The following is a 21472-nucleotide window of genomic DNA, read 5'->3' on the forward strand; positions in this document are numbered from 1 at the left end:
GAACAGGCCAAGGCAACAGGCCAACGCTCTGTAGAGCATCTTGGGTTACAGCAGCTGTATGTGGGCGAGCGTTATCCTGCTGGAAACGGCCCCTAGAATGCTGTTCATAAATGGCAGCATAACAGGTCGGATCACCAGATTCACGTGCAGATTTGCAGTGGGGAAACCACGAGAGGTCTCCCTGTCGTACAAAATCACACCTCAGACCGCAACTCCAGGTGTAGGTTCAGTGTGTCTAGCACACAGACAGTTTGCTTACAGGCCCTCAACTGGCCTCCTTCTAACCAACAGACGGCCAACATTGGCACCGAGGCAAAACCACATTTCATTAGAAAGCATAACAGACCTTCAGCCTGCCCTCAAATGAGCTCTCACTCGAGACCAGCGTCCGGCTCGGAGCTGTCCTTGAAGTAACCGATTTGTACCAAGTCGTTGAGTCACTGTGGTGCCAACTGCTGTTCAGGTTGCTCCTGCAGATGCAGTAAGATGTGATACAGCCATAAGCTGAACACTCGGCTGTTCCACGCGTCCGTCTGGAGCCCGGTCTACTTGCGAACGCAGACTCTCGTGACCATCGCTGCCAGGAATCGTGTACAGTGTACTACATTTCTGCCAAGTCTTTCTGCAATACCGCAGAAAGAACATCCAGTTTCTCGTAGCCCTATTACACCATCTCGTTCAAACTCTGTGGGGTATTGATAATGGCGTCGTTGTCGCCACGCTACGTCCAATCTGAAAGGTAAGTAACGCTCACGACGGTTACAGCGGTATTTAAAGCAAATCTACTTTACATCGTCATAGTCGCGCTACCAGTACCACTCTTATGCAACCGGCTTTAAATATCAATAGACATCCTCTTTCAGGGATAGAAACACGACTACCAACTTTCGTTTATGCCGCACAACTACTTCTTATTGCTGCGATTTTTTTCCCATCAGTGTGTTTTTCTTACTGTATGATATGCCCGCATTTTATCTCGCTGTGGGTTGTAGTCATCCTGTTAGGAATCATCACTGTGCAGCGAACAGGGCTGATACCCTTCAAAGTAAAATCAAGTTCATTGTCACTGTGCAATTGCAGAACTGAAGATTATCTCTCTGTCTTTCCTGTGGTGGGTCCCCGCCAGGTGAAATTCTTTATACACTGAAGAGTCAAAGAAACTGGCACACCTGCCCAATATCGACTAGGGCCCCACCAGCATGCAGAAGTGTCCCAAAACGAGTGGGGTAGACTTGACTAATGTCTGAAGTTGTGATGGAGGGAAATGACGCAATGAATCCTGAAGGGCTGCCCATACATAAGACTACGGGAACGTGGAGATCTCTTCTGAACACCACGTTGCAAGGCATCCCAGATATGCTCAACAGTGTTCGTGTCTGATGAGTTTAGTGTCCAGCGGAAGTGTTTAAACTCAGAAGAGTGTTCCTGGAACCACTCTGTAGCGATTCTGGACGTGTGGGGTGACGCATTGTCCTGCTGGAATTGCCCACATCCGTCTGAATGCACAATGGACAGGAATGGATGTAGCTGATCAGTGTCACGTGGCAGAGTAGTATCTAGACGTATCAAGGGTCCCATATCACTCCACATGCCCCACACCATTACAGAGCCTCCATCAGCCTGAACAGTACCCTGATGACATACAGGGTCCATGGATTCATGAGGTTGTCTCCATACCCATACACGTCCATCCGCTCGATATAATTTCAAACGAGACTCGTCCGACCAGGCACCGTGATTCCATTTATGAACAGTCCAATGTCGGTGCTGACGGGTCCAGGCGAGGCGTAAACCTTTGTGTCGTGCAGTCATCAAGGGTACACTAGTAGGCCTTCGGCTCTGAATGCCCATATCGATGTTGTTTCGTTGAATGGTTCGGACGCTGACGTTTGATGATGGCCCAGCATTGAAATCTGCAGCAATTTCTGTGACGCTGAACGTCTCTCTTCAGTCGTCTTTGCTCCCGTTCTGCAGGATCTTTTTCCGACCGCTCGATGTCGGAGATTTGATGTTTTATCGGATTCCTGATATTCACGATACACTCGTGAAATGGTCGTACTGACCTAAATCTTGATAAACTACCATTGCAACAGCAGTAACCGATTTAACAACTGTGTTATATAGGCGCTGCCGACCGCAGCGCCGTATTCTGCCCGTTTCCTTTTTTTGTATTTGAAGACGCAAAATGGTTCAAATGGCTCTGAGCACTATGGGACTTAACATCTGAGGTCATCAGTCCCCTAGAACTTAGAACTATTTAAACCTAACTAACCTAAGGACATCACACACACCGATGTCCGAGGAAGGATTCGAACCTGCGACCGTAGCGGTCGCGCGGTTCCAACCTGTAGCGCCTAGAACCGCACGGCCACCTCGGCCGGCTTTGAAGACGCATGTCTATACCAGTTTCTTTGGCGCTTCCGAGTATATGACGCCATATAGGCGACTTGCACGTCAGTAATGAAGAAATATTGATGACGACAACATAACACCTTGTCTCCGAGCACCAAAAATCCGGCCGGGGGTCGAACACGGGCCCCTTTCGTCGGCATTCAGCCATGTTGACCCCGCAGCTACCGAGGCAGGCATATTTAACCCAATTTCATGTTATTTTTCATTCCATCGGATCAGCGTTCAGTTCTACACTATATTAGGTTCAAATGGCTCTGAGCACTATGGGACTTAACTGCTGTGGTCATCAGTCCCCTAGAACTCAGAACTACTTAAACCTAACTAACCTAAGGACAACACATACATCCATGCACGAGGCAGGATTCGAACCTGCGACCGTAGCGGTCGCGCGGTTCAAGACTGTAGCGCCTAGAACCGTTCGGCCACAACGGCCGGCACACTATATTTGGGATAATACTTTAATGTGGTTACTCCTTTCAGTCATCGGAAGACTACCAAATGACACCGATTTGATTGTGTTTTAATGAAACGAATGAAACTCCTCAATAGAAAAATGCAGTAAATGCCTCTAATATTCTCATCTGCGGGGTCAAAAACCACGATTGTTCAATTTGAAGATGTACCTCATACGAAGGAGTGTTGCTGCTAGACGCGGCTTGTGCTGGAAGTGTAGACGTGACACCTGAATACAGACAGATGTCAATCGAAGGGACAGGACTCCGCGACGCAACCGAATTCGAACGTGGGGTGATAATCGGTGCACGACGTGTGGGTCATAGCACATGAGAGATTGCGCCAGAATTTGGTTTTCCGAGGTCAGCAGGGTCTAAGCTGCATATTGCAGAAATTATGTTTCCTCACACAGTAAACCGCCACACGGGACGACCACAAGTGTCTGAGGTGACGTCACCTCCACATAGCCACACGGGGCGATCGACGGTCCACTGTGATTCAAATCGCCAGCTGATGGCCACGTAATGGATAGAGGGTGATCAGAAACAGTCTAAAACGCTTGTGAGCGCGTTGCTGGGTAGACTGGGCTGAGAAATGATTGTTCAGAAAAAAATTGGATACGTTGCGCCGTTTCTTAGTTAATTTGCGCTGAAGATAGTCAATCAGGCCGTTGGGCGTGCGAATTTAAGCTGTACTTACAGTACTGCTCTGACGTCACTTTGGGTGTGACGCACGCGCGCCTCTCTGGTTTTACTAACAAGGGAAACTTCCCATCGCACCCCCCTCACATTTAGTGGTAAGAGGATCCAATGGACAGCCTGTCAAAAACTGAACACAGATCAAGTATATAAAGAGGAAGAAGTTGTTCTGAAGTGTGAGAAAAAAGCAAAATAGAAATAGTGAATGTCCAAGCTTAAAGAGTGCAATATTGAGTGAATGTGAATGGCTGTGGTGTTGTGGTCAGAGATCAACCAAAAAAAGTTGGCACAGTGTTGGACTAGGAAGCTGACGAACCGTGTTCGTGTTCAAAACTCTCTGGTGCTTTTTATTTTCATAGCATCGTGAACTGTCTGTCCGGTCATAGAAATGTTTGTTCTCTTTCTGTAGTCTTGGCAGTTGTCGTACTATACATTGGCTATAGAATATGCACGTGGTAAGAAACGGTACTTTCGCAATTGAATGTGATGAATAGTGAGAGCAGCAAGATACCATATAGACGTCTCACAGAAATGAAAACAGCGAATAAAAGCGTATGAACTATGTTACAACATAGGAATTTAAGAGTCGAAACTTCCAAAGCGGAACGCAGCTTCAAAAACATTCAAAACATACGTTTTGATGGATCCAAAGGAAAACTGTGTCATCGTGAAACTGTTGCGTTCATTTTTTGCAGCATATGTGACAAACTACACACGTCAAAAAATTTTTTGTATCACCTCGGTTCCGAGAGTTCCAGAACCTGTACAGAAAATTGGAATAGAGTCAACATAAACATCATTTCCGCCCTATTTATCCCTCACGAAAACCACACATTGCATGTTCTACCACCATACAGCGAGACACTCAGAGGTGGTTGCCCAGATTGCTGTACACAACGGTACCTCTCATACCCAGTAGGTCGTCCTCTTGCATCGATGCACGTGTGTATTCGTGGTGGCACACTATCCACAAGTTCATCAAAGCACTTTTGGTCCAGATTCGGCGTAGATCCCTCAGAGCGGTTGGTGGGTCACGTCGTCCATAAACAACCCTTTTCAATCTTTCCCAGGCATTTTCGATACGGTTAATGGCTGGAGAACATGCTGTCCATTCTATTCGAGCGATGTCGTTATCCTGAAGGAAATCATTCACAAAATGTGTACAATGGGGGCGCGAATTGTCGTCCATGAAGACGAATGCCTCGCCTATATGCTGCCGATATGTTTGCACTATCGGTCGGAGGACGACATTCACGTATTGTACACCCATTACGGCGTCTTCCATGACCATCTTCCTGCTCTCGCTGGACAGTGTGTCTAAGGCGTTCAGCCTGGTTGAAATGGCTCTAAGCACTATGGGACTTAACATCTGATGTCATCACCTCCCTACACTTTACTTAAATCTAACTAACCTAATGACATCACACACATCCTTATCCGAGGCAGGATTCGAACCTGTGCCCCGTTCAGCCTGACCAGGTTTCCTATAAACACGTCTCAGACGATTGTCTGCTTGAAGGCATATGTGGCACTCATCCTGAGCGGTCCCTTCGGCATGTTGTTGGGCCCATCTGTACCGCACTGCATGGTGTCGTGGTTGCACAGATGGACCTCGCCATGGACGTCGGCAGTGAAGATGCGCATCATGCAACCTATTGCGTACAGTTTCAGTTGTAACACGGAATCTTGTAGCTGCACGAAAAGCATTATTCAACATGGTGGCTTTGCTGTCAGGGTTCCTCCGAGCCATAATCCGTAGTTAGCGAACATCCACTGCGGTAGTAGCCCTTGGGCGGCCTGAGCGAGGCATGTAATCGACAGTTCCTGTCTCTCTGTATCTCCTCCATGTCCGAACAACATCGCTTTGGTTCACTCCGAGACATTTTCCTTGTTGAGTGCCCTTCCTGACACAAGGTAACAATGCGGGCGCGATCGAATTGAGGTATTGACCATCTAGGCATGGTTGAACTACAGACAAGCCGTGTACCTCCTTCCTGGTGGAATGACTGGAACTGATCGGTTGTCGGACACCCTCCGTCTAATAGACGCTGCTCATGCATGGTTGTTTACATGTTTGGGCAGGTTTAGTGCCACCTCTGAACAGTCAAACGGACTGTATCTCACATACTATACCACAGTCAATGTATCAAACGTTTGCGGTTCCCATTCGAAACCCACGTCCTTTCGGCTGCTAATAGAGTAGTTGTGCGAAATCAACTGTCATTATAGATCCTCATATATAAATTTGAATACAGCGAAGAGCGGAATAGATTGGCTCGAGGGAGGTTTGAACACAGCATGCCCGCCACCACTTACCCACAACGGCGTTATTCTTTCATCCTACTACGTATTACACTTTTGTTCTCGGGCCGTTCACTGCTTATACAGGCTGTAACAAAAAGGAAACATTCCTCACACACAAAGAAAGAAAATATGTTATGTGGACATGTGTCCGGAAACGCTTACTTTCCATTTTAGAGCTCATTTTATTACTTCTCTTCAAATCACATTAATCATGGGATGGAAACACACAGCAACAGAACGTACCAGTGTGACTTCAAACACTTTGTTACAGGAAGTGTTCAAAATGTCCTCCGTTAGCGAGGATACATGTATCCACCCTCTGTCGCATGGAATCCCTGATGCGCTGATGCAGCCCTGGAGAATGGCGTATTGTATCACAGCCGTCCACAATACGAGCACGAATAGTCTCTACATTTGGTACCGGGATTGCGTAGACAAGAGCTTTCAAATGCCCCCATAAATGAAAGTCAAGAGGGTTGAGGTCAGGAGCGCGTGGAGGCCATGGAATTGGTCCGCCTCTACCAATCCATCGGTCACCGAATCCGTTGTTGAGAAGCGTATGAACACTTCGACTGAAATGTGCAGGAGCTCCATCGTGCATGAACCACATGTTGTGTCGTACTTGCAAAGGCACATGTTCTAGCAGCACAGGTAGAGCATCCTGTATGACATCATGGCGGTGAATCGAGGAAGTACAGTACATACTGACGAAACTAAAATGAGCTCTAACATGGAAATTAAGCGTTTCCGGACACATGTCCACATAACATCTTTTCTTTATTTGTGTGTGAGGAATGTTTCCTGAAAGTTTGGCCGTACCTTTTTGTAACACCCTGTAGTTTGCTTTTCTGCACCGTTCGGTACACCTTCTTCCTATTGTCATGCTTGATCTGTGTTCAGGTTTTCAGCGGGCTCCCCACAGGCTTCTCTTACCGCTAAATCTGAGTGAAGGACGATGGGGAATTTCCCTTGTTAGAGTCTCGCGCGATTTTATTGTCCATCCGGTCAAGACAGAAGTTGATGGGACTATATAAGTAAATAATCAGGAAAGACGGCGTCAGTTACTGTGCAGCTGCGCGTGCGACAGCATTGGACGGCGAACAGAGGTGCCTCGCGGAGATTTGGGCATTCTCGGCCTGTTGTGTATACGGCCATTGATAAGGTTGAAGTTACTTCGAGTAGTAACGTCGGAGCGCAAGTGATTCAGCAAGGGCCGTCCGTGTTTTGCGAGTATGTAACTTTACAGTTACGAATGCAATGATGCAGCTTCAAATGGTAATGGTTGGATCACTGCTGCAGTTGTGCGGTCTCCTAGTGATACACTGAAAGCCATTGCAAGTCTGGAGAGTTTTAATAGTAGAGATGTGATTCCTTATTACATATTTCAAGTGAACGAAGTGTATAGTGGGGACATGGGACAGTCGTATTTTATGTGTACGATACTCTTTGCTGTTAAGACCAGTCCGTTGCTGTTTGGTTTAAAGGAGATCGAGTTTCTAAAAAAAAATGGTTTTTGGTGATGTTACCTTCTATTATCGAAACTGAAATAAAGTAGCTTGCATTTCCTTATCTCCCGTGAGTTCGCCTCGATAGCTGAGTGGTCAGCGCTCAGAGACTGGGTGTCGTGTTGACCTCATCATCATTGCTGTGGCCGCTCACTTCGGACACCGTAGCGCCTACTGCACTGGCATCCCACTTTACGTCTAACCATCACGGGATGCCTGCATCACAGGGTGTATATTCACCAGGAAAACCTACATCGTCTGTGTTTTCAAAACAAAGACATACCGGCGGCCACAACACAACACACCAACGGCCAACAGGGATCGCTATCCGTTCGCGGAGGCTGCACAACAGCTTCACCAGAGGTCACAGCTAGGCTAGGAACTACTTTGCTACGCCATGCACGTGATCGCAAATAGTTCTGGCAGATACATTCGCCAACGGGGTTTATAAGCTATATAAGGCGGCGCACCGCCGGCAACGCACACACAGCAGTGCTGCTCGAGATGTCGACGAGAGAAGTGTCTTTTCATGCGAAGAGTGTGGCGGGTCGTAGTCCGTCGGGGCAGCTCAGGCGACCGAGCTGATCACGGTGGCGGCCCTATCCAGCCCCCACCTATGACGACCGGCTACTGACTCCTGACTATGACAAGGCTGACGACTCTTTTACTTCTGACTTGCACTCTCGTGACCGAGCATTATTATGAACAAGCTCATGCAAGGGGCTCCTACCTTGGCCGAGAGGATGGTGAGGTGGCCATACTCGCCTCCTGCAATATTTGGAAGGCTGCTGCACTACCGCACACGAGACAGCAAGAGTCGGGTGTGCCACCCAGAGCCTCGCCAGTCGCACTGCATGAGTTTGCGGGCCGGGCGCAGGCGGCCACGGGGATTTCGTGCCGCGGGACTCGACCACCCGAGATGTCGATGTACCCCCGGTTGCCCCTCCGGCCCCAGAGACGCAGAAAGAGCCCGTGGCTGCGCTAGTTGATACCCCGACCTGCGCTGGGGGAAACCCCGCGGTCTGGACGGGGGCACAGTCAGCTGCAGAGGCCACCGAGATGGAGGCCATCGAACTGCCGGACGCAAACCTCGCTGAGGCTATTGCCGAGGCAGAGCGTCGACACATCGACCCTGACGATGCCCGCGCACCCAGAAAGCGCCGAGCTGTGACCCACGACCATTCCGATGATTCATCCCTGACCTCTGACGCCGCGAGGCCGCGGAAGAAGGCATCTAGGGCCTCCCGCGCCTCGACCACAGAGGCAGTGAAGACGGTCGCGGGCTCCTCCTGGAGCACCGCCAAGCCGAGACCGACAACGAAAACGCAGCGACCCCCTCGTTCGCCTGCTGCCTCCCGGCAACCTGATGCAGACGGCTGTGTTGCCCCACCCAGGCGGCAACTGCAGCCGCTGCCGACCGCCAACACGTTTGCGGGCGTCAGCGTAGACGCGCCGGAGGACGGCGACGCGCCTCTGGCGCCGCCCCAGAAGAGGCCGCCGTCTCCGCCGCCAATCGTCGTCCAATGGGACGGCGTCTACAGGGAATTCCAACAGAAACTTGACAGGGTGACCACGACCACTGCTGTCAAGGCCGCCGGCCGTGACCTATACGAGGTCACAGTTACATGCATTACAGAGTACCACGCGATGATGGACGCCATCTGCTCGGATGGCCTCCAGTGCTACACGCACCCTTCCGAGCCGCTCAAACTTCTGAAGGTGGTATTCCGCCACCTTCCCCTCAAGTTTGGTAAAGTCCCTGATCACCAGTCTTTTTACGCCAATGTTCTGGATTGACTTCCTCTCCTCAGTTTCCCATGAAGTGAGGGCATGCAACACTGTTGAGTCTTGATGGTGCCACTCCTTTGGATGGGTGTGTCATTCTCAGTGCTTCTTTGGTGCTTGTGGAGGGGACTGCGGAAGATTAAACAAATCCCCACTTTTCACAGCACTGCATTGCACAGTATTTTCTTTCTCGCAGTCGCCTTTGACAGAAAACTTGTACATTGTTGTTTAAAAGAATATGTCCTGTTTACATCAAAGTAAAGTATCTTGTAAAAATCTGAAGTAAATTGGTCAAGAACATTTCGAGATTTATCCTAACAACGATGACCCTCTATGAAGTATATATACGCATCTCTATACCTAAAAGACAATTTACCAAATGTCACTCATTCACTGACTCATCGCGGCCCAGCCCAAACCGCTACGGATAGTAACTTGGAATGTGGCGCGGGTGTTCATCTTATAGCGTACGCGTCGTTTGATAAGGAATTTTTCGAAATTCCACATCTAGGAGGGTGAATTAAGGGATAAAAGATTTTTTGAAAATATATTGCTAGTAACGCAATTTTGAAGCTAGAACTACGAAAGTTGGTATTTGATTTATATATATATATATATATATATATATATATATATATATATATATATATATATATATATATATTTCAGTATTTTTAGAACTTCAACCCCATATATATATTTAGGTATTTCAGTATTTTTAGTACTGCAACCCCGTATATATATATATATATATATATATATATATATATATATATAAAAATCAGTATTTTTTGAACTTCAACCCCTAAGGGGATAAAGTAGCAGGAGCTCGAGGACATGGGCTTTGGCATCCCGTCCACCGGCCTGATGAAGTCCCCTCGAACTCACCGAGACATGCCTGTGTACCAGGTTGTCCTCGTTGACAACCTGGAAAACCGGAAGATTTTCCAGGTGCAGAGAGTCGGCCGCGTAAATGTCGAGGTGTAACCGCTTCAGGCCAAAGGCAAGGGGCCCCAGTGCTTCTCATGCCAGAGGCTGGACCACGTCTCCCGATACTTCTCCGTGCTGCCTTGCTGCGTAAAGTGCGCGGGGCAGCGCGAGAAAAAATCCCGCGGGCTCACCCGAGAAGGAAAACCGACGTGCTGCAACTGCGGCGCGTCGCACGTTGCCAGTTACAGAGAATGTTCGGCGTTCAAACGGGGCCGAAGCCAGCAACGGGGCAGGGCTGCTCCTTCTCGTCAAGTACACCCGTCGACCAGCTTTGTTGCCTCCTCCGAGGGCGGACCGTCTGCCTCCTCCACCCGGCGATCGGAGCAGGGCGCTGGCGAGAGGCAGCAGCCGACTGCGCCGTCCGCGGCTTCGCCCGGGCGGGTGGCAACCGCCGCACTCACGCCTGGCGCGCGGGATGCCGCCCCACGCAGGCGTCGCCGGCACGTGGGCCGAGCTACTTACCCCTGCCGCTGCGGAACGTACTTCTGCCGACACTCTGCCGCGGCGGCAGCCGGAAACTCGTGCTGCGCCGCCACCCAAACTAGCGGCCGATGTTCCACGGCAGTCGTCTTCTACGGAACGGTTGCAACAAGCCGCCCCAGTGGCTCCCGCCGCCCCCTCTGCTCCCGCCGGAGCTGAGCTCCGATCGCTCGTCACCGCGGTCACGACGACCCTTCGGCCCTGCGTTGCTACTTCTCCCCGCCACGGATAATCGCCACATCCGTGGCCTCACAGTTTGCGCCTTCAACGAGAACGGCTCGGTCCCCCGGTAGGGGGAATTCGGGGAGTTCATGCGCGACGAGGCAATTGACATTTGCCCCGTGTGCGAGACATTCCTGAAGCCGGGAATTCATATCACGGCGGCCAACTATCGGCGGCCAGCCCACGGTGGCAGGACGACTGTCTATGTCAAGGCGTCCTTCAAACATCACGAAGTCCAGCTACCGCCCCTCACCGCGGTGGAGGCCACTGGGGTGGCTGTCACCACTACGGCGGGGGTTATCACCTTTTTTTATTTTGTTAAATAAAATTATACAAACATATCCCCCTTCCTTATGTGATTAGTGGTTCAAAATGGTTCAAATGGCTCTGAGCACTATGGGACTTAACTGCTGTGGTCATCAGTCCCCTAGAACTTAGAACTACTTAAACCTAACTAACCTAAGGACATCACACACATCCATGCCCGAGGCAGGATTCGAACCTGCGACCGTAGCGGTCGCACGGTTCCAGACTGTAGCGCCTTTCACTGCTTTGGATCACGTTCAGGTTTCGTCGTATGGTTTTGAAAGTTCCCTAGTGGTTCCATCCCGTGTAGCAGAGCAAAATCTGGCTTCGCACTGCACTACAAAGGCATGTGATCGCGTTCATTGGGGTTCCTGGCCCATGGTGTCTTTGGAGCAGGGTTAAGTCGTTATCCGGTTGCTCGTCACACTGGCAACTCACTTTCCCGATCTCCAAATATGCGGGAGTCAACGCTCCGTGGGAAGGAGCCCTTTATGCCACCCCATAAGGTTTTTCCGTTTTCGATCGCGAAATATGTACGAATCAAGGCCCAGTGGGGGGAGTGGTTGCATTGGTATCCTTTACGCAAACCCCTACCGTTGTTTCGCGGCATTTCTGAAATCTTTTCTTACCTACCCGAATGAAAACCGCCTGATATCATTGCTGTGCGTCGCGATTCTGACTTCCATCGCATAGGCGGAAAAGAAGGGATGAAATATGGGTAAGAGGGGGTGTGATGACCTTCCCATCGTGTGGCACGTTCACTGTGCGTTGGGCAGAACTGTGGTGAAATTTCGTGCCAATGTGACATCATTAAAACATCTTACGCCTCACATGAACGCTTGAGCCGTGGCCTGTTTTGCACACGTCCCGACGACGAAGAGGTATCTTTGAGCTAAATTTCGAACTTCACATCACAATGGGGGATAATTGTGGTGTTTCGAAAAAGTGACCCTTTCATTTTATTGCGCAATGTATACACACTGGTGTGAAGCACCTCCGAACGAAAGAAATTTTCGCGTGATGAGTCACTGCCAAGAAACATAATTCGATGGAACTTGGACCATACATCGAAAGAACTAGTAAAATATAACTGGAAGCAGTATGGAATGAGAGAAACAGAAGTGGCACTTTTATTCAGAGATAATAATTACACTGATGTCATGACCTTTCATGATGGTGCCCTGATCATTAGAAATGCGGAACATGGTTCCTAATAGTGTGTGTGGTCACCATGGTCGGCAGTGCATGCTCTGCGACGTGTTACCATGCTGGCATAAACGTTGGTAAGGCGTTCTTGAGGCAGGGAGTTCCATTGCTCTGCCAATTTGGTTGAGACTAGCTGGATGGTCGGTGGTGCACGAGGACGTGCACCGCTACGTCTCCCCAAAGCATCCCACATATGCTCTGTACAATTTAAGACGAGGAAACGGGTGCGGGGCAGTCCATTGGCCGAATACCCTCTCGTCACAAGAGTTCCGCCACCTGCGCTCTTTGATGGGGTTGCATACTGTCATCCATAAAAGAGCCAAATGCTCTCCGGAAAAGATACACACGTAGAAGGGGTACAGTGTCATAATAACGTTGACTGGTGATTGCACCATGTTCAAGGACTTCGACGTCAGGCCGTCCATGCAACGTTATTCCTCCCTACAACATAGCCGACCGTTATGACCGAGCGGTTCTAGGCGCTTCAGTCCGGAACCACTCTGTTGCTGCAGTCGCAGGTTCGAATCCTGTTCAGGTATGGATGTGTGTGATGTCCTTAGGTTAGTTAGGTTTAAGTAGTTCTGTCCAGGGGACTGAGGACCTCAGGTGTTAAGTCCCACAGTGCTTTGAGCCATTTGAACCATTTTGAACCCCACAACATAGCACCTGGTTACGATCATATTTGACTATGTTTCTTGGATGTATTACATGTTTCCGTCTCTCGCCATATGAAGGTACATACAGCGTTGTCGAACATGATCGTTTTGATGGCCCAATTGATATGGTGTCGAGAGGCACAATGTTGCATCGGCATACTGACCTCCGAATCTGACGTTGTATACAGTGAAACTGAAATCTGGTGACAACGTCGAGTGTGGATGTAGAAGTGGGTATAATTGGTGCAAGTGTCCCATAGTGGGGCAGTCAGGACCCTCGACGTGATCACTCCGCGTGAGACGTGTGTCTGACATGACATTGAATGATTTAATATCGTTTATCCTTGATACTGATCTCAACAGCGGGTACAGCGACTGGACTGAGCCACCATGCAAAGTTCATAATCTGGGTCTTCTCTGGGTTGTATACGAGACGATTAATAGTGGCCCAGATGGTAAGTTCTTCCAGTTCAGGAGGTAGTTGGCGCTGCACGATACAGGGGCTCCTGTTGTTACTCAGGGAAGCTGTATCGTCAGCGTAGAGATCCAGTTAGGTGTTTCGGGACTGAAGCATACCGCTCAAGTAAAGGACATACAACAGTGGGACAGGTATAGGACTTTCCGGGACTCCGTCGCGACTGTTTCGACTAGTCGACGCACCTAATCCAGCGCTGTCGTGGAAGGGCAGCCCCAGAAGATAGAAACGGAGCAGCTGCGTATTTGACATAGGGGCGCCAAGCAGCAGAGGTTTGAATGGGACGCCATCACGCCGCCAGGGACTCTGGAGACATCGAGTAGTATCGCCCAATAGTACTCTCACCGTTCAGTAGTCTCCATGGGGTATTTGAACACTTGGTGCGTCATGGAACAGCTGCACATCAGGACCTGACTCTCAATGAAGAGGAACTGCTCGACCTGGATGTGTCGCTGCAGCCTCTTCAGATACAGTCACTCAAATAAGCTGAGAACAGTAAGAAGTAGGCTTATGGGCCGATAGCTCCTGGGGCATCGTGTGTCGTTCCCAGGTTCGGAGATTGCCACGCTTCTGGCTAGACTCCAGATGTCAGGACTGCACTGAATGAAGCTAAAACCTCGTCTGCAGCGTTGCGGGGTGGTTGTCAAAGGATCTGATTCGTCACCAGGTCTACTTCTCCAACTTTGATGTGTACTGACAAAAGTATACTGAGCTCCCCTGTTTGAGACCCTCTGGCGCATGTGTGGTGTACTCGAACATCACTGTGCAACCCTTATGTGAGCTCAAGCGCTTCTGCTGTAAGTCTGTGCATTGTTCCACGCTCAGAACGCTCTCCACATTGATACCTTGAGCAGGTCGATAAAGCAGGCTGATGTTACTCTCATACAACGACTGTTGTGTGGGGTAGCCTACATGTCAGTTTCCTTATAGTAGAACTGCATCTTGATGGATGGGGAGTTGTGTGTTGCCTTGTATGCTTTTAAACACATGAAGAAGATCCGCTATTTTTGTTCGATAAAACTGCAGAAGGATTTTCGCGATGCAGAATTTTTCCAATGACACGATTCTGTATTGTATCCAAATAATAACCCACCGTCCTGCTTGATAAGGTCCGCAGACAGACGTGTTCTCTCTGATTCCTTGGACATTCAATTTCTGAAATTGTGGGAATCCAATATTCTGAGATTCACAGAGTCACGAGTGTGTGGAGAATACCAAATTGCCGGCATTACCTCTCACCGTGGACAACCACTGGCAGACGTCTTCACTTAACGACCGAGAGCAGCGGCGTTTGTCATTTCTGACAGACAAGCAACACTGCGTCAAATAAGCACAGAACTCAATATGATACATGCAACGAACCCATCCGTTAATCTAGTGCGGTGAAATTTGGCGTTAATGCGCTGTGGCAGCAGGCTACCGACACACGAGCCTTTGCTAAGAGCACGACATGGCCTGCAGCCCCTCTCCAGCGCTCGTGATCATATTGGTTAAACTGTAAGACCGTGCTCCGATGGGATGAGTCCCGATTTCAGTAGGTAAGAACTGATTAGAGTGTAGTGCAGATCCCACAAAGCCATGGTCTCAAGTTGTCAACAAGGCGTGTGCAAGCTAATGGGGGCTCCATATTGGTGTGGGCTGTGTTTACATGGAATGAATTGGGACCTCTGGTCCAGCTGATTGGAAATGGTTATTCATGAACTTATGCTCCCAAACAGTTATACAGGGTGTTACAAAAAGGTACGGCCAAACTTTCAGGAAACATTCCTCACACACACAAAGAAAGAAAATATGTTATGTGGACACGTGTCCGGAAAGGCTTACTTTCCATGTTAGAGCTCATTTGATTACTTCTCTTCAAATCACATTAATCATGGAATGGAAACACACAGCAACAGAACGTACCAGCGTGACTTCAATCACTTTGTTATCGGAAATGGCTTTCAAAGCTTTCAAATGCCCCCATAAATGGAAGTCAAGAGGGTTAAGGTCAGGAGAGCGTGAGGCCATGGAATTGGTCCGCCTCTACCGATCCATCGGTCACCGAATCTGTTGTTGAGAAGTGTAGGAACACTTCGACTGAAATTTGCAGGAGCTCCATCGTGCATGAACCACATGTTGTGTCGTACTTGTAAAGGCACATGTTCTAGCAGCACAGGTAGAGTATCCCGTATGAAATCATGATAACGTGCTCCACTGAGCGTAGGTGGACGAACATGGGGCCCAATCGAGACATCACCAACAATGCCTGCCCAAACGTCACAGAAAATCAGTGTTGATGACGTGATTGCACAATTGCGTGCGGATTCTCGTCAGCTCACACATGTTGATTGTGAAAATTTACACTTTGATCACATTGGAATGAAGCCTCATCCGTAAAGAGAAAATTTGCACTGAAATGAGGATTGACACGTTGTTGGATGAACCATTCGCAGAAGTGTACCCGTGGAGGCCAATCAGCTGTTGATAGTGCCTGCACACTACATGGTACAGAAACAACTGTTTCTCTCGTAGCACTCTCCATACAGTGACGTGGCCAACGTTACCTTGTACAGCAGCAACTTCTCTGGCGCTGACATTAGGGTTATCGTCAACTGCACGAAGAATTGTGTCGTCCATTGCAGGTGTCCTCGTCGTTCTAGGTCTTCCCCAGTCGTGAGACATAGGCTGGAATGTTCCGTGCTCCCTAAGACGCCGATCAGTTGCTTCGAACGTCTTTCTGTCGGGACACCTTCGTTCTGGAAATCTGTCTCGATACAAACGTACCGCGCCACGGCTATTGCCCCGTGCTAATCCATACATCAAATGGGCGTCTGCCAACTCCGCTTTTGTAAACATTGCACTGACTGCAAAACCACGTTAGTGATGAACACTAACCTGTTGATGCTACGTACTGATGTGCTTGATGCTAGCACTGTAGAGCAATGAGTCGCATGTCAACACAAGCACCGAAGTCAACATTACCTTCCTTCAATTGGGCCATCTGGCGGTGAATCGAGGAAGTACAGTACATACTGACGAAACTAAAATGAGCTCTATCATGGAAATTAAGCGTTTCCGGACACATGTCCACGTAACATCTTTTCTTTATTTCTGTGTAAGGAATGTTTCCTGAAAGTTTGGCCGTACCTTTTTGTAACACCCTGTAGTATTTTTGTGGATGACAATGTGCCATGTTACCGGTCAAAATTGTTCGTGATTGGTTAGACGAGCATTCTGGACAAATCTCCCAACATGAATCCCATCAAACATTTATGGGTCATAACCGAGAGGCCAGTGCGGGCACAAATTCCTGCGCTCGCAACATTTCACAATTATGGATAGCTACAGAGGCAGCATGGCTCCATATTTCTGCAGGGGACTTTAGGCGACTTGTTAACTGCGTGTCACGTCGAGTTATTACACCACACTGGGCAAAAGGAAGTTCTACACGATATTATGGTATCTCCATGCCAGCTTAGTGTAAATGTGTCGTGGGGGGCAAGGTGGAGACAAACCACGAACTGCCTGGAATGTGGAATATCTCAAAGTACTCAGCACACAGGTGGAATTTAAGAAGTAATCCACTGTCTTCTTCTTCTTTTAGTGTTCAAGCCTGAGGTTGGTTCGCAGCAGAGCGTCATTCCTTTCTTCTGTCTGCCTTCCTCTTCATTTCCACGTATGTTTTACAGCCAAAGTCATTCATGATCTGTTGCATGTGTGATATCCTTGGTCGCCCTCGCTGATTCCTTCCCTCAATAGCTCCTTCTGCTAGTGTTCCAGTGATGTTGTTGTGTCGTAGGATGTGCCCTACAAGTTTGTCTCTTCTTGTTTCGGTGTGCATCCACAGAGATCTGGTTTCCTGTACTCTTCTAAGCACCTCTTCATTTGTCACTTTGTCTGTCCAGCTGATCTTCATCATCCTTCTATAGCACCACAAAAAAATGGGTCAAATGGCTGTGAGCACTATGGGACTTAACATCTATGGTCATCAGTCCCCTAGAACTTAGAACTACTTAAACCTAACTAACCTAAGGACATCACACAACACCCAGTCATCACGAGGCAGAGGATATAGCACCACATCTCCAGGGCCTCTATCTGTCTTCTCTCTTCTCTTCCAATTGTCCAAGTTTCATATCCGTATACGGCCACAATCCAAACGAAACTTTTCATGATACGTTTCCTTATTTTCAGACTGATGTTGTTGCTGGTGAGTAAGTTCCTTCTCCGATTAAATGCAATTTTGGACTTTTTTATTCTGCTCGCAATTTCTTTCCGGCTTCTGCCATCCCTTGTGATTTTGCTTCCCAGGTAAGTAAATTCCTCTATCACTTCCAGCTCCTCTCTTCCAATTCTCATTCTCAGATGTTCATATTCTGCTCCTGTACTGCATACCATCAATTTAGTCGTTTTCTTGTTTATTCTCATACCATACTGATTGCATAGAACTTTTTCCGTTGTTCTGAGGACTTCCACTAGATCTTCTTTTGTTTCCGTGACTATAGCATTATCATCTGCATAACGTAGCATGTCTATCTTCTGCCCATTAATTTTGATCCCCACCTCAGCAGTTTCTCAAACTTGGTCTATAGCTTCCTGGATGCAAGCATTGAATATAAGAGAAGAGAGAGCACATCCTTGCCTTACCCCTTTTCTAATATTTGCTTCTTGTTCCTGATGACAGTTCCTAATCACTGCCACCTCATTCTTACAGAAACTGAGAATCACACGGATGTCTTTGTACTTTATTCCACTTTTGCTCAGCACTCTGAAGATCTCTTGCCAGGTAACGTTATCAAATACCTTTTCCATGTCTACAAAGGCAATATAAGTTGGTTTATTTTTCTGTAATTGCTTTTCGATAACGAGTCTCAGTGCCAGAATCACCTCTCTTGTTCCCAATCCCCTTCTGAAGAAAAACTGATCTTCACTCAGCATATCTTCCACCTTCTCTTCAATTCTCTTTAGAACTATTTTTATGAGAATTTTTGATGCATGTGATATTAGGCTTAGAGTTCGTAACTTCACATTTTGTAGCTGCTGCCTTCTTCAGTATAGGAACAATGATACATTTCTGGAAGTCTGTCGGTATCTCTCCTGTGTTATAGATGTCATAGGTATCACAACAATTTTCGCATATAACTTTCGACTCGCTCATTTCCAGACCAGGTTCCCCTTACATTAAATTGATAGATTTCTCTTTTCCATCATCCCTGAAAGTTTGCAACAACATCACGGAATCTGGCGTGACCGGAACTTGGATGGATGACCATCCGGTCCGCCATGCGCTGTTGCCATTTTTCGGGGTGCACTCAGCCTCGTGATGCCAATTGAGGAGCTACTCGGCCGATTAGTAGCGGCTCCGGTCAAAGGAAACCATCATAACGACCGGGAGAGTGGTTTGCTGACCATATGCCCCTCCTATCTGCATCCTCAGCTGAGGATGACACGGCGGTCGGATGGTCCCGATGGGCCTCTTGTGGCCTGAAGACGGAGTGCAAGGTGGAGGTACACGGAGATTGTAACAAAATATACCCACCTCCCTCTCTAAAACCGAGCCTTGGACGCGGATCTGTAAATAAAGTGTCCTCTACAGACTGTATAATTTTGGTGCAACATGTTTTGAACAATCTAAATGCATTGTTTGCTTCTTGTGAGGAACCTTTCCTTTTTTGTGTGCAGTCAACCAGCAGACCCGAAGGTGGAGGTGTCATGGCCGCCTTTCACAGAGCAGGACCAGTCCTACCTGCACATCACCAGCGACGGGCTGTACATAGCCAGACGGCCATTTGAGGAGCGGGTGGCCTTCTGGGAGAAACTCTACGACCGATATGGCAGCTAGCAGCAGCGCAGACCCCAGAAATATCAAGGGAAATCGCCGAAATCTTTTATGAGAGAGATCTTGCCCATACTTCGACCACGACCATCAAAAATTCTGTGATTAATCTACACCTCACACAGGGAAAGAATATTTCATAGATTTTGTAAAGTACTGTCAATGTAAAATAAAATCTGGACTAAGCAAAATGCTATTCTTGTTTTAGTTACTCGTAAATGGACAATACCACCATTTTTTATTCCAGTTTTATAAGGCAGTTTTCAGAGGCAATGTATGCTCATACATTTAATTACATAAAAATTTTAATTTTTTTCAAGTATCTCACTTCCTTCCTTTCAAAGGTATTGTTTAACCAATTAATGAATTAAACTTTTTCGTTTTTCCTTTTCTGATGTGCTGAGGTAAGAAGCATGTTCCACATTTGTTGTAGGAATTGTGTGATAGAATCGTAACTGTGGAGTTTTCATACTTTATTAGACAAATTTCTATCAAGTCTTTCTATGAACCCTTTCTAATTAACATGAATGATCCAGGACCTTCTGTCTTGGATGTCTTGGAAATATTCGTGCACTCTATCAGATTGACCGATTAATTAATTAAATCGGTACTTTGTGTGAAACAGCTTTTCCTAGAATTATGTTTCTGGATAATAGGATTTGAATATTTGGTGGGATTCGGTCCAGCAACCACCTGGTTTCCAAAGCCTACTGTATTTTTTCTCATTGCCTCCTATCGGTGGATACTGGCACTGTTATGTCATTCGGTAGGAAGTCCATTACCTTAGAGGTAGCTGAAAATTTCAAATTTCAACTCAGTTTTCAGGCTATGTTCTTAGACAATTTGTGGGAGGCGCTAGACTGTTGTGCGTGCACGCAATTCAACTGTCTGAAACAGTAAATTGATCAACCGGGAATTTAATGTTGTGACTGGTTCTCTCAGCTACACCAGGACGAAAAATGAGCAAGAGGAGGAAGAAGGATCCACAGCGAGATAGAATAGGGACAACAACAACAAATACCTCTCCAAGACAGAGTTCACTGTGAAGTATTGCGAAGCACTAAACACGACCCACATAAACCATGAACGAATTCGTAGAAGTAGCAGTTGTCATAGATAGGAGTCAGAGATTGCTATCAACAATTGGGAATTTGACGTCGCTGTTGGGTTTTTAAAGCACTATAAAATTCCTAAATAGTTTCCTTCTGCTATATTTGGAAGGTGGAGGAGGAAGGGTGTAATGGAACGCAAAATTAAAGCGTCACCCATCCACAAGGATCAGCTCAGTTTGCAGGTAAATATAAGTTTAATTTAGTGTTTTGTTTATGTATTTGTAATAATTTGTTACGTTTGTAAAATATTTAAAGTTTTGTATTTTTGTTTTGTGTGTTTCATGTTTGGAGAGAGCAGCGCAACTCGCGGAAACAGCATCTTCACTGCCGGAACCAGAAAGAAAATTGCTGGCCACTAGACGTCGCGGGTCAATGGCCAAAGAGCAGCAGAAGGTCATGTGACCGGGATGTTGCGTCGAACCTCTAACATTCAAATAAATAAAAATTTGTAATTTTCCATTGTAATAATGTCACAGAATGTTTAGTTCATGTTGTATTTTGTTCCGCTCTGTTTTGTCGAGTCTGATGTTCGCATCTGTATGTAGCATATACGAACACAATTAAACAGTGTATGCTCTAAAGCTTAAATACGTGTTCAGAATTGTATAGAGTTATATTCAGGAAGAATTATTACTGAATTTTTCCGACGTATTAATTTTAAGAAGAGTTTGATTTCGATTTTTTTTTATCTTAAGGGTTTTACAATTTGAGTTTAATATGGGAAAAATAAGATAACTTGCAAGAATATAATTTCCAAGAAGAAACAAACGACATCTAAATTTCAAAAGTTGCTCAAACCAGTTCGACTGAGTGACGTAATTTTGCACAAACGATTCAACTGAAGGTGTTTTAATTACAGTTTCGTCCAAGAATCTTTTACAGAGAACTTTAAAATAATTTAAATAATTTTTTGAAGTGTTTTGTAAACGACGTAGGTGACGAAGTCTGCACATGGTCATATTTCAAACAAACATCATTGAGTCATGCACGTCGTTACACTACAAGGGCCTACTGCGTGATAGGATGGAAACAACAATTGCCACTACAAGG

General features: G+C 47.2%; 1 protein-coding gene across 1 annotated transcript in view; it reads left to right on the forward strand.

The window, feature by feature from the left end:
• The window catches only part of LOC124551111 (esterase FE4-like), a 182445-nt gene extending 162935 nt beyond the window's left edge, over positions 1-19510 (forward strand). Inside the window, exon 10 of the mRNA XM_047126050.1 lies at positions 19157-19510. Within this exon, the coding sequence (XP_046982006.1) occupies positions 19157-19316 (160 nt within the window). The 3' untranslated portion in view covers positions 19317-19510. The remainder of the gene's footprint in view (positions 1-19156) is intronic.
• The last annotated feature ends 1962 nt before the right edge of the window (positions 19511-21472 follow it).

This window comes from Schistocerca americana, chromosome 9, assembly GCF_021461395.2.
Source record: "Schistocerca americana isolate TAMUIC-IGC-003095 chromosome 9, iqSchAmer2.1, whole genome shotgun sequence".
Lineage (NCBI taxonomy): Eukaryota > Metazoa > Arthropoda > Insecta > Orthoptera > Acrididae > Schistocerca > Schistocerca americana.